Source organism: Strigops habroptila, chromosome 2, assembly GCF_004027225.2.
Source record: "Strigops habroptila isolate Jane chromosome 2, bStrHab1.2.pri, whole genome shotgun sequence".
In the NCBI taxonomy this organism is placed as follows: Eukaryota; Metazoa; Chordata; class Aves; order Psittaciformes; family Psittacidae; genus Strigops; species Strigops habroptila.
The window spans coordinates 17,183,335-17,194,297 of NC_044278.2; the positions used below are offsets into that span (position 1 = coordinate 17,183,335).

At 50.9% G+C, this 10,963-nt stretch overlaps 1 protein-coding gene across 10 annotated transcripts in view; it reads right to left on the reverse strand.

Annotated features, from left to right (window-relative positions):
• The window catches only part of BBX (BBX high mobility group box domain containing), a 147,281-nt gene extending 144,480 nt beyond the window's left edge, over positions 1-2,801 (reverse strand). For 2 of the 10 annotated variants that reach the window (XM_030471457.1, XM_030471456.1), the window contains exon 1: positions 642-1,039. In XM_030471457.1, the coding sequence (XP_030327317.1) occupies positions 642-934 (293 nt within the window). In that variant the 5' untranslated portion in view covers positions 935-1,039. Of the gene's footprint in view, positions 1-641; positions 1,042-1,362; positions 1,382-1,590; positions 1,608-2,112; positions 2,301-2,451; positions 2,574-2,717 lie in introns of those variants that run through there. The other 8 variants (XM_030471466.1, XM_030471460.1, XM_030471458.1 and 5 more) reach the window with 8 other exon arrangements.
• Positions 2,802-10,963: the final 8,162 nt, after the last annotated feature.

Genomic DNA, 10,963 nt, shown 5'->3' on the forward strand with positions numbered 1-10,963 from the left:
CCACCCGCCGCCCCCGGTCACCATCAAGTTTGCATCCTAGTTACAAAATGTCGATCTTGAAGGCTGACAAGACACAGGGAGAGGGGGAGAGAAAGAGAGTGTGTGTGAGTGAGTGAGAGAGAGAGAGAGAGAGAGAAGAGAGAGTCCATCTTGCTTTGAGGGGGGAGGAGAGGAGCAATAATGCAGCGCATAAATCTCACCCTCCCGGGGGAAAAGTCTGCACAACACCTTTGGGGGCGGGCGGGCGGGCAGGGAAGGGGCGGCGGCGCGGGTAGGGGGCGCGGGGGGCTCCCGGCCCTCCCAGCTGCCCTCCCCGGCGGGATCTGGCGAGGCAGGCTGGCAGCAAACACCTCCCTGCTGCTCCCCTCCTCCTCCCCGCGGGCCCGGGCGATGATCCCGCTGCTGCCGCCGCCGCCGCTGCCACCGGGGAGGAGGTGCCGCCGCCGCTGCCGGGAGAGCCACATGGAGACCAGCACCCCCGTCCCTGCTCCGGCGGTCGGGCCGGGCCGGGCCCCTCCGCCGCCCCGCCGGGCTGCGGGACTTGGACGTGTCACCAGCAGGACGGGCAATGGTTTCGGCGCCCCAGGCCCGAGTGACCACCGCCGGCCTGGCGGCGCCCCGGCCTCCCCGCACACACTCACCTCCGGAAAAAAACTTTTAACCGCGGGCCTCCCCCGGAAAAAGTGGCGAATCCGCCCCGCACACGGTTAAAGCCCCGCGGCCCCCCGGCTCGGCTGGCGGCGAGCGGGGGAGACCCGGGCACGGTCCTTCCCCGCCCCGGCGGGGAGGGAGGGAGGGAGAGAGGGAGGAGGCAGGCAGGGAAGCAGGCAGGCAGGCAGGGAGGGGGCGGGCAGCCGCCTGCCGGTGCCTCTCGCCCCGCCGCCGTACATGTCGCCTCGGCGGCTCTCGCATCGCTTCGTTTTACCTTCCTCATTCAGCGGCGGCGGCGGGCTGCCGCCGGTATTTCCAACGCAAACCTGCTGCCGTGCGGCGCCCGGGATTAACGCGATTGCCTCCCTTCCCCTGCCTCCAACCCTTCCTTCCCCGTCCTCCTCCTCCTCCTCCTCCTCGCAAACCTACACTGGATCGGCTCTTCTCACAGCCATGCAAGTTTCATACATTGCAAATAAACCCGAGAGGAGGAAGAGCGAAGCGGCTGCCGGGGGAGAGGGGGGGTGGGGGGGAAGGAGGAGGGCTGCTTTCTGTAATTTACCAGCGACCCGATCTCGCAGCAGCAAATATCAGGCGAGCACCCATCCGGCTCCCGGCGACGGGGAGAGCCCCCCTGAGGCGGCAGCCCCCTCCCCGGGGCGCCCCTCGCCAAGTTTTCTGTCATCGCGACCACCCAATGTCACAACTTACCTTCGGAAATAGGACTTCGCGCGGCCGAGGCCTGCCGCCGCCTCCCCCCGGCCCCCGCCCGCCTCCCTTTCTCCTTTTCCACCTTAAACTTATTGACACAACATAATCCCACATCCACGCGAAACTCCGGCAGGGCCGCCCGTCCCCGCCCCCCCCACCCTCCCCGCTGCCCACCGGGGCCGCCGCCGCCCCGGGCGCATCGCCGCCGATGACTACCGGAAAACGCACAGCCCAACTCTCCGGCCGAGCCCGGCCGCTGTTGTTGTCGGGGTCGGCGCCGGGGTTTTTCCTCCCGCCTCCCCCCCTCCGCCCCAGGCGGCCGCCGGATCGGCTCCGTCGCCCTCTCCGGGTTTATACCCCCCTCCCTTTCTCCCGGCGGCGACGCGGAGCCCCCCCAGGCCGCCGGCAGCCGATACCGATCCGCGCACTCTCCCCCGCGCCTCGCCTCGCCGCCCCTCGGGATGAAGTTTCGTTTCTGCCTGCCGCGATTTCCCTGTCAAGTCCCCCCCGGAGGCACACACCGAGCGGCCGCCGGTGGCCATCCCTCCTCCTCCTCGCCCTCCTTCCCCTTCCTCTCTCCGCCGCGGCCGCCGCTGCTCTCGCCTCTCTCTCTGTGGCGGCGAGAGGTGCCTGGTTTCAAACGCAGCCTGGCACTGGCTGGCCTACCCCTGCCGCCTGCTTCTTCCAGGCTCGTTGGGGTTTTTTCTGTCTTTCTCTGTTTTAAATGCCCTGCGCTGCATTACAACTCACCTCGCCCCGCGGTAACACAGCCCCTGCCCTCCCGGCCGGGCACAGGGCTGACGGCACCAACCTACCCGTCTTCCCCTGCCCAAACTTTGAAGCGAAGGCAAGGCTGACGGGAGGCAGGAAAAGTGACTGGGAACCGCGGCAGCCGCCGCGCAGGGCACGGGAAGCTCCGCGCCTCCCTCCCGGCCGCCACCGCCGCGGGAGGGGCCCGGGGGGCAGCCCCGCCGCCGGGGCTCGGAGGGGAAAGTGTGGGGCGAGGGCACCCCTCTCCCCGCCCGCCGCTGCCCGTCCCTGCCCGTGTCCCTGCCGCCCGGCGAGGGCTGTCGGGCACCGCGCACTCACCTCGGCAGGGCCGGCGGGCGGGCAGCGCGCCGCTGGGCCGGAGCGAGGCGCGGCGCGCAGCGGAGCCCCTCCGCCTCGGCACCCGCGGAACGCGGCTCTACACAGAGCCATGCAACCCGGGCAGCGCCACAACACTCCCCGGGATATAAGCCGGCCCGCCATTGGCCGCCTCGCTGAGAGACGGGCGCGCCAGCCATTCGGCGGTGCCGTTACACCCGCGGCCCGCGAGGGAGCCGCTGGCGCACACACTCCCCGCACACACTCACACAAAGATCGTCGCGCTGCTTCTTGCAGCGTTAGAGGAGCCGGCAGCGGGGCAGGTAGCGGCGGCCACCGACCCCCGGAGCTGAGGGGAGCACGGAGCCGTGCCGGCCACAGCGCCGGCAGCCGCTGTCCATTGGCCGCCCGGGGAGGGCTGCGAGAGTAAACTACGCCTGCCCGGGGCAGCGCCGCGGGGTAACGGCCGCGCAGGGGTGCGGGCGGCGGGCACGGCCCCGCTCGGACCCGGCCCCCGCGGCCCCTCGCGCAGCCCCTCGGTAACTTACTCTCCCGAGTTGGGCGGGTTTCATTCAGAGGCCGAGACAGGGCGAGCGGAGAAGTTGAGTGAGGCAGCAGCGCATCCGCACAGCCCCTGCTCGGGGAGTAAACACGGGAAGCCAGCCCCGAAGCCAGCCCCGCGGCCCAGGGGGTGCCGGGCAGCCGGGCTGAGCCCGACGGTCGCCCCCTGACCCGGCGAGGGGCTTTCAGGCAGCGGCACTGCCCGGGGATGCGGCAGAGCACCGGGTGGTGCCTGCTGCCGTGGTAATCCTCGCCCAAACGTGGCGGAGAGGCCCTCACCGGCCCAGCATCGACAGCACGGGCGCCTGCACATCGGCTTTCCGTGGGGGCAGCGGGCGCCTGCTTGGCAGGACTAGGGAAGTGTAAAGGCTGGCATCGGCACCGCGCTCCGTGTCGTGCCCGGTTCTCTGCCGTGCGCCTCGCGTACATCACCAGCTTCACGGATGTGAAATTCAGCTGAGAATTTGTGTCACTTTCAGGCTGATATGGACAAAGCGGCAGCGTGAGGCCAGCAGCTTTTGGGTGACTGCGTGGCGATTGTGCTGACGGGTGTTGGAACAGCCATGCGGAAACGCAGCTTGACTTTTGGGGAGAGCTCCTTTCGCCTGCAGGAATCAAACACGACGTGAAAGCGTCCTGTGTGCACTGACCCAATGTATTAATGTTCACAAGGGTTTGAATATGTGCAACGCGAGACCTACATGTTTTTTAAGGAGAAAACACATGGCATTTATTCTTACAGTTAGGAATCACTCATTTTAGTGCGGCGCTGTCTCCAGGTGGGACTCTGACTTCCAGTCAGCAATTGGCATATTAAAACAAAAAAGGTCAGAAATAATAATAGTTACAATAACAGTGGAAACTGAAGCACGCTCATTTTTTCCAATAAAAGAGCAGTGTCTGTGCTTCGCAACAGCTTTACATACCCAACACTCTGAGGATGTTGCAGGGGTTATTCCATATGTTCTCTGGCCTGAGCTTTCTTCCATTGTGGTATGGCTGATTTCAGCATCTTCTCATGGCTTGCCTACTCTTCTTTCACACAAACACACACGCACATTTTTCTTTATGCCAGAGTTATATTAAATAACTGTAAAATAATATTTCTTATGCCTGAATAAAACCGTGGGATAAAGTACAAGCTGATTTTAGAAAACTAAATTGTTTCCATGTTTCTGAGAAGTCATTTTAAATTTGCCTGCACATTTTTTTGTGAAGACATGAGAAAAGCATTCTAAATGCCCCACCATCTTGCTTCTTGTAAGCAGTGGTGGGTTAGTCAGTGCCTAAATAATATAAAAATAACAGGATAATCATGTTCTGTAGTTAAGGCATTCCACCTCATGTTTTTCACATTCAGTGCTAAGAAAGCAGAGCTGACCATCCGTCCGCTGGAGTCAGGTGCATGTCAGGTGTCGCAGGTTGAGACACTGGCAAGGGAAGGCACACACAGATTTCATTAGTCACATATGAAAAGGTTGGCCTAATTTTTAGGCAGAGCTCCCTCCTATCGTTTCTAGATTGTGAAGTGCTTTGCAGTTGTAGGTAAGCAGCATCTTTTCAGAATGCATAAGCAGTTGCTGGTAAGAGGCCTAAGCCAGATACTTAAAACTTACATAGCATAGTTTCTGAGTTGTCAGTATTGGTGCCTTGCTTCTTGGATTCTTTTACCCATGTTAACAATAGTACACCATGGAGCTTCTCTTTCCTCTTCATTGCTAAAATCCTTCCAAAGTAGGTAATTACTGAGCAACATCGGTGATACACTTGGTAGTATACATTAAGTTAATTTTAAAGGATGCTTTGTTTTCTTGTTAACAGGACTCTATTACACTTGACGCCTTTACTGGCCATTTCAGAAAAGAGGTCAAGAAATTACATGCATCAGATTGCATGTAATGTAGTTGTCTGCAACTGTACGAAGTGGATATACAGTGCTACTAAGTAGAACAATCGTGTTTTGTGTCCGCTTTGTACAGTTACATACAGCTCATGAGTTGCAAGGCAGGCCACCTATTGGCCCTGTAGATGCCAAAGTATTTTGTCACCCTTTAAGAGAGATGGATAAGCTAAGGTATGCTGGCATGGTCAGAAAATAAAATGCTTGAGTTTCCACTGCCTTTGATTTATTGTGTCCATGGTGAAAGAGAGGACTGTATTTTCTTGGGCTACCAATCCAGGACCTTCTGCAAACGCTGAGGTCATGAGAGGGAGAGGACAGTAAATATTTCTGGGTTTCCATTTCTCTATGTATGATTTTAGGCAAATTAATCTCTTTGCGTGCCCACTTGGAGGTATTTCTGGCTTTAGTCAGTCACTGTTATCAAGAGTTATAAGGTGCTAACCAGAGTCCATGAGGAGTTTTTCGAGGGATGGTGAGTGCTGAAATGTTTAAAATTGCTTGCTGATTATTAGTTGTTTTAAAGGTCTGCCCAAGTTGCATCTCCAGACCTTTCTGCCGAAACTTGTATGGTCAGGTGGCACTTTTCTGTCACTTCTGTGTAATTGGCATTAGTTTTTAAAAGACTGATGCCCCGACCCTACCTTGTGGCCTGTTCATGTGTACTGCTGTACACAGCCAGCGCTCCGCTGTAGTGAGTGCAGTTCAGCACAGATCAAGCAGTTTTCTCGGATGCACGCACAGCAGGATTTGGGGCTTCTAAGTTGCACGTTTGTGGCATTTGTTCGAGTTCATCCGGGTTTGCCTGTTTCGTGGTCAGCTGACGGTGGAGTGTCTCCCTCCCAGCCGCCTGTCCCCTCTGAATTAATCCATGGCACAACATAAAAGACATACGTAGCCATGTGTCTATGCTCTGTGAAAAGGGAAATAAATATTTCCCTTCACTTTGTTGTTATTTAATAGTAACAACAGGAAAAATAGTAGCATTGATATAAATAATAGTAATCAGGATTTTTTCTGTTCCCTTCCTTTGGGGCCTGCCATGGAGCTCGCTAACGCTGGAGGTGGGCTGAGTTTGGTCCTTGATTACCATTTTCTCTCCTCCTCATGCCCAGGGCAGAAGCTACCTGCTGCCTGTGGAACTGAGCTGACCACTGGTAGCTCTTCCGGGCTGAGATAGATGCATGCTTCCATGGCTATTTGAAATGTATTCAGATAATAAAAAGGAAGCTTGGACTAGCCAGCTGCAGCTTGAGCCTGCAGGCCCTGGATCCCTTTGAGCTGCTACCATGGCTGACTACAAGTGACGGTTGTCATGTGAGCAGGGAAGGAAGGCCATAAGGCAACTCTGGGAGCATATGCTTTATCTGCGTTAAGCTTTGCACACAGCCTGGGGAGAAGCATGGGGAAGAAAGGGTGAGGCAGATGCAGCCTTATGGAGCCTGTCCCACCTCTGTTGCTTTTTTCCTGTGGCTTGTGCCCACCCACAGCCCATGGAATAGCGTGGCATCCTCCAGGTTAAAAAACACTGGAGCAGGACAATGCATTAGTGGGCCTATTTTCCTCCCCAATGCACTTGTATAACATGGTAACATTAGTAGGAATTTATGTGCAAGCACTGAAGGGAGCAGGCATTTTATCTGAACTAAAGCTGCAGAATATCCACTTTAGAGTAGGAGCAGAGCCACAGGATCAGTGCAGGACAGCCATTCTTCAAGAACCACACTTTTAGGAAGTTATTGTTCCCACCTCAGCCCTTTTTAGGAATACTTTCGGTTTCTTGAGAACTCAACAGAAGTTTGTAGAAGTCAAAGAAAGGGCCAGCTTGTTCTGTTGGTTTCTCTGTAGGAGCGCACAGTTGAACTCTGGTTGTATTTCTTTGCCTCTATTTCTTATTCCTATTATTTCAGAGCCTTAAGGTAATCAGGATATTTTCTTCTTTATAATTTTGAGATGCTGCTTCTGAATGTTCTCTTTCTAGATTCTATGATTCTATGATTCCATGATTCCATACTTGTGCATCTGTCTCCTGTTAACTCTTTTTGCTAGTGGAGCATTAAGAACTACAATGCTCTAACAGAACCAGCCATTAAGAGCGTTAGATCCTACAAGCAACCTCTTGCCTAAGCTGCTAGCAGTTTCATTTGACAAGTTAGAAGAGAGTAGGAAGGTGAAATGCCTTGCCAAGAGTCTCACAGTGTGGAAGCAGCAAAGTTAGGAATCAAATCTGGGCTTCTAACTTGCAGTGCATTGCTCCATACATTTTTTTCTTTGTTGCTCTGAGATCTCTCTTTCATAGCACCTCCCTTTTTCAGAGAAATATTACTACGCCTTGAGGAGCTATCTACCGTTTTTTCCTGTTTCAGAAGGATTGAGTAGTAGGTTAGCCAGAGCATCCAGATGCATTTGACTCTATCACATCTGTAAAGATTCCTCCTGATTCTGCAAGACATTTAGGTATATGTTAAACTAACATATATGTTAACTGCTTAACATAGTAGTGTACGTGAAATATACAATGTCTTCAATAATGAACCAATTATCTGTTAAGCTCTAAACTCAGTAGATTTTCCTTGTCCTGATACAAGTACAGTGCATTGCAAAAAGTATGTAGATCAGGTCAAACCCGCTCACCTCAGGTTATGTAGCCCATTGAGTTAGTCTAGTGCAAGCAAATCAGTTTCCATAGCCAGCAACACACAAGAGAGTGGTGGGTCTGTCATTCGCATCCAGTAACTTGGGATTCCTTCAGACTTACTGGCAAAGACCCCATTAAAAGCTGGGCCAAAAGATAGAAGCTTTCCCTCAACCCCACACTTTCAATTTTTACAGATACTACTTTAACTCTCATGTAAACTGCAATAATATTTAACTGCTTTAAGCATAAAATGTAATTGGAACTCATTTTTCAATTTTAGATTGTTTGCCCCTTATTACATTTTAGTGATATCAAGTAGCTCTCTCCCTCCTTCACCCAAGGGCCTCTTTTCCCTATCTCTGTTCCTGGTATTATTCAAACATTTATTTGTTTGTTTGCTTGTTTTCCATTTTCTATAAATGTTCATGGAGGTTTAAAGAAACTATAACTCTGTTCTGGTGTCTTCCTTCAACCATCAATATACCACCACAGACCTCAGAGATACCTCACAAATATATATTTACTTCTGGCTAGAAGAACGGGACAATTGAGGAGCAACAAGTTTTTAGCCTGATAAGTCCACTGCTTAACTGAAGAGGATGTCATTGAGCCTGTGCTTGACAAGTGGCAGGTCCCAGCAGTGACTCAGGTGAAAGAACAGCACCGATTAGGTCCAAGCATGAATTTTTACAGCTTGGTGAGTTTCCCAGGTGCATGTCTCGTTGCCCCACTGCCATGCCAATAGTTATTTCCACTTTGAGACCTCAGCGCACTGGCCGCAGAATGCTGCTACCATTTGTAGAGAAAACAGAGTGACCATTTGACCCTAAATAGTAACATCGTGCATTAGTCACTGAATTACTCAAAGACATGGTAGTAGACTCTTAACTTGTTATATCTAGGGAAATAGAGAGCACCACAGACCTAGTATTAGTGATCTTGTTCATCTCTGCAACGGAGAGGCATCAAAGAGGCAGAGATCAGAATTTTATTCCTTCAGGTGGTGATCATGTGGGGACACAGTGAAGGAGTTTTGGCTCAGCTCCTGAAGAAGGGAAAAAGCATCCAATCGAGTGGAACCCAGAGACAGGGGACTGCATCTAGCCTTCCCTTCTTGAGGAATTGCTTTTGGAGTTAAAAATACCAGCTTTGAAGAATGAAGTAGGGTGGGGAACAAAACTGGATGGATCTTGAGGCCTTCCAGGAGAAAAAAGAAAGAAGGGAAGGAGGAAATAATTCATGTCTTGGACTAGTGCAACCTAACTATAAATATTCTTTCAGGACCAAGGCTGTGCACTGCTTCAGTGCATCCAGGTGAGAGGCCTCACGAGAGGAAATTAAATCAGAAGATTGTATTGTTTCTGTCCTGCTGGATTAAAATGGAGAAGAAGGTGAAACATAAGAAGGGCATTTTCTCATGCTCCTCCCTTCTCCAACGTGAGAACTGACCCTTTTAAAATTATACAGTGTGCCTTCCTGCATGCCCTGTTCATGTGGCTTTTCCCTGAAGTCGGCAGATTCTCACGGCTTTCCCCAGTGCCAGTGCTGTTGCAAGGAAAGTATTTTACTCTATAAAGTAGACAAATTTCACACTGGAGTCTGTCTGCCAACCCTGCTTGGTTTAGCCCTCAAACACCCATGGTGGGTGTGCATTTCCCTTGTTCTGACTGTCTGCAGCTCTTGCTGAAACGTTTGTGTTGAGATCTCTGCATCACTAAAATTTACAGCCTTTTGCCAGTTGTAATGCTGCCACTCCTTATAATTTTGTAAAAGGTAAGTGGTGGAGCTGATCCATATTCTAACTTTATCCGCAAAAAAATCAGTTTCATAATACTGGGCTATTTTTTTCAAATGATGAGTTTTGTCAGTTGCTGGCTTGGAGGATTATATTTCTGAAAAGGCGGGAGGAGAGGTATCTGTATTTGCATACAAAAGTTTAAATTTTCAAATGCTTTCTAAATTAAATATTTTTGTGCTTGAATTAAAAAAAAAAAAATCCATAAAAATGCTCAGACCTGAAACAGCATTTTTAGCGCACTTTTCTGGCTTTCAGCATCACTTTGCATCAACATAAGGTTTTGAAAAATAATCAATCCATGTTAACACAAGTGATCTGTTGTCCCATATTTTCTTTTTTTAACTTCCAGCAATTTGAAAAATCGGTAGTTTGCATAACTCTCCGCATTACTTCTTCAAATGGAAGTTGTGGAAGGCATGCAGAGATCTATGGTGAGATTTATGGTCTGTGATGAACTGGGTGTTCATAAAGAAACCTTAAATCTGTGACTCTGTTGGAGTCCTACTGAGAAGAACTCAAGTCATGCATGCTCAGCAGCGCTCAGATTAAGTTAATAATTGTTTCCCCTTCATTCTTAAATTTCCAGGCTGACTTGTTGCTTCCACTCCCCTTTTCCTGCACACATAAAAACCTTATTTTGAAAAGTACTAGAGTGCCGTACATCCAAACCTAGGTCCCGGTCAAAGGGAGGTTTATATACTCATCTGTTAATTTTGAGGGAACTGCTAATGCATGTGAGTTTAAGCCCATGCATGATCTTGGTTCTGTCAAGAAGACTTGCCTAGAAACAAGTAACTATGGCTTTGAAGGTCTGTTGCTTCTCCATCTCCCTTGTGAAGCTGGAGCTTTGTGTTGAGACACATTTCTTGCTCCAAGATTTTACACTCAGGGGGTGAAATCCTGACAGCATAAAAAGCAGTGATGGAGCTTCTCCTGCTAGCCTTGGTTTATAAGTACTTGTCAGGAAACTTGTCTTATTTCACTATACAGATGGCAACGGCTAGACTGAAGGCCCGGTCTGAGATTTCTCATTTCACCAGTGCTGCATCCCAAATTTTTGTTACTGGAAATAATTGAGGGAATCAGTTGGTATAACCACATTTGCTTATATAGCTTTTAATTTTATGATTATTTTTATTTAATTTTTTTCAATGTGCTTCTGAGTGGGTATGTGAAATACCAAAAGCCGCACAAAAACTGCCATTCGCTGACCCATCTGCATCAAATCCAGTCTCTGCATACTTCAATAAAAACAGAATACTCCTGGTATTCATACTTTTTGGGTACAAAGGCATTTTTATCTGAGGATGAAATGTTGTGTATGGTGTTTGCTAATGGGGGTGGAGCTAATGCTTCCTTAGGGACAAAGCCATCATGAGTGCTGATGAAAAACTCATCACAAGGTGAGGTTATGGCACTGGCTGCTTAGCATGGTGGCATGTGGAGGTTCACACATCAGTGCATCAGCTCTGGAGCAGGGAAAGCCACTGCACTCACTCACTCAGCTCCTCTTCTCTGCTTGCTGCTGCACTAGAGGCCCATTGCTTTGAATATAAGTTATAGAAGCAGATGAGTAAGCAGACAAATTAACTTGGGCCCTCACCCTCCAAGTATACGA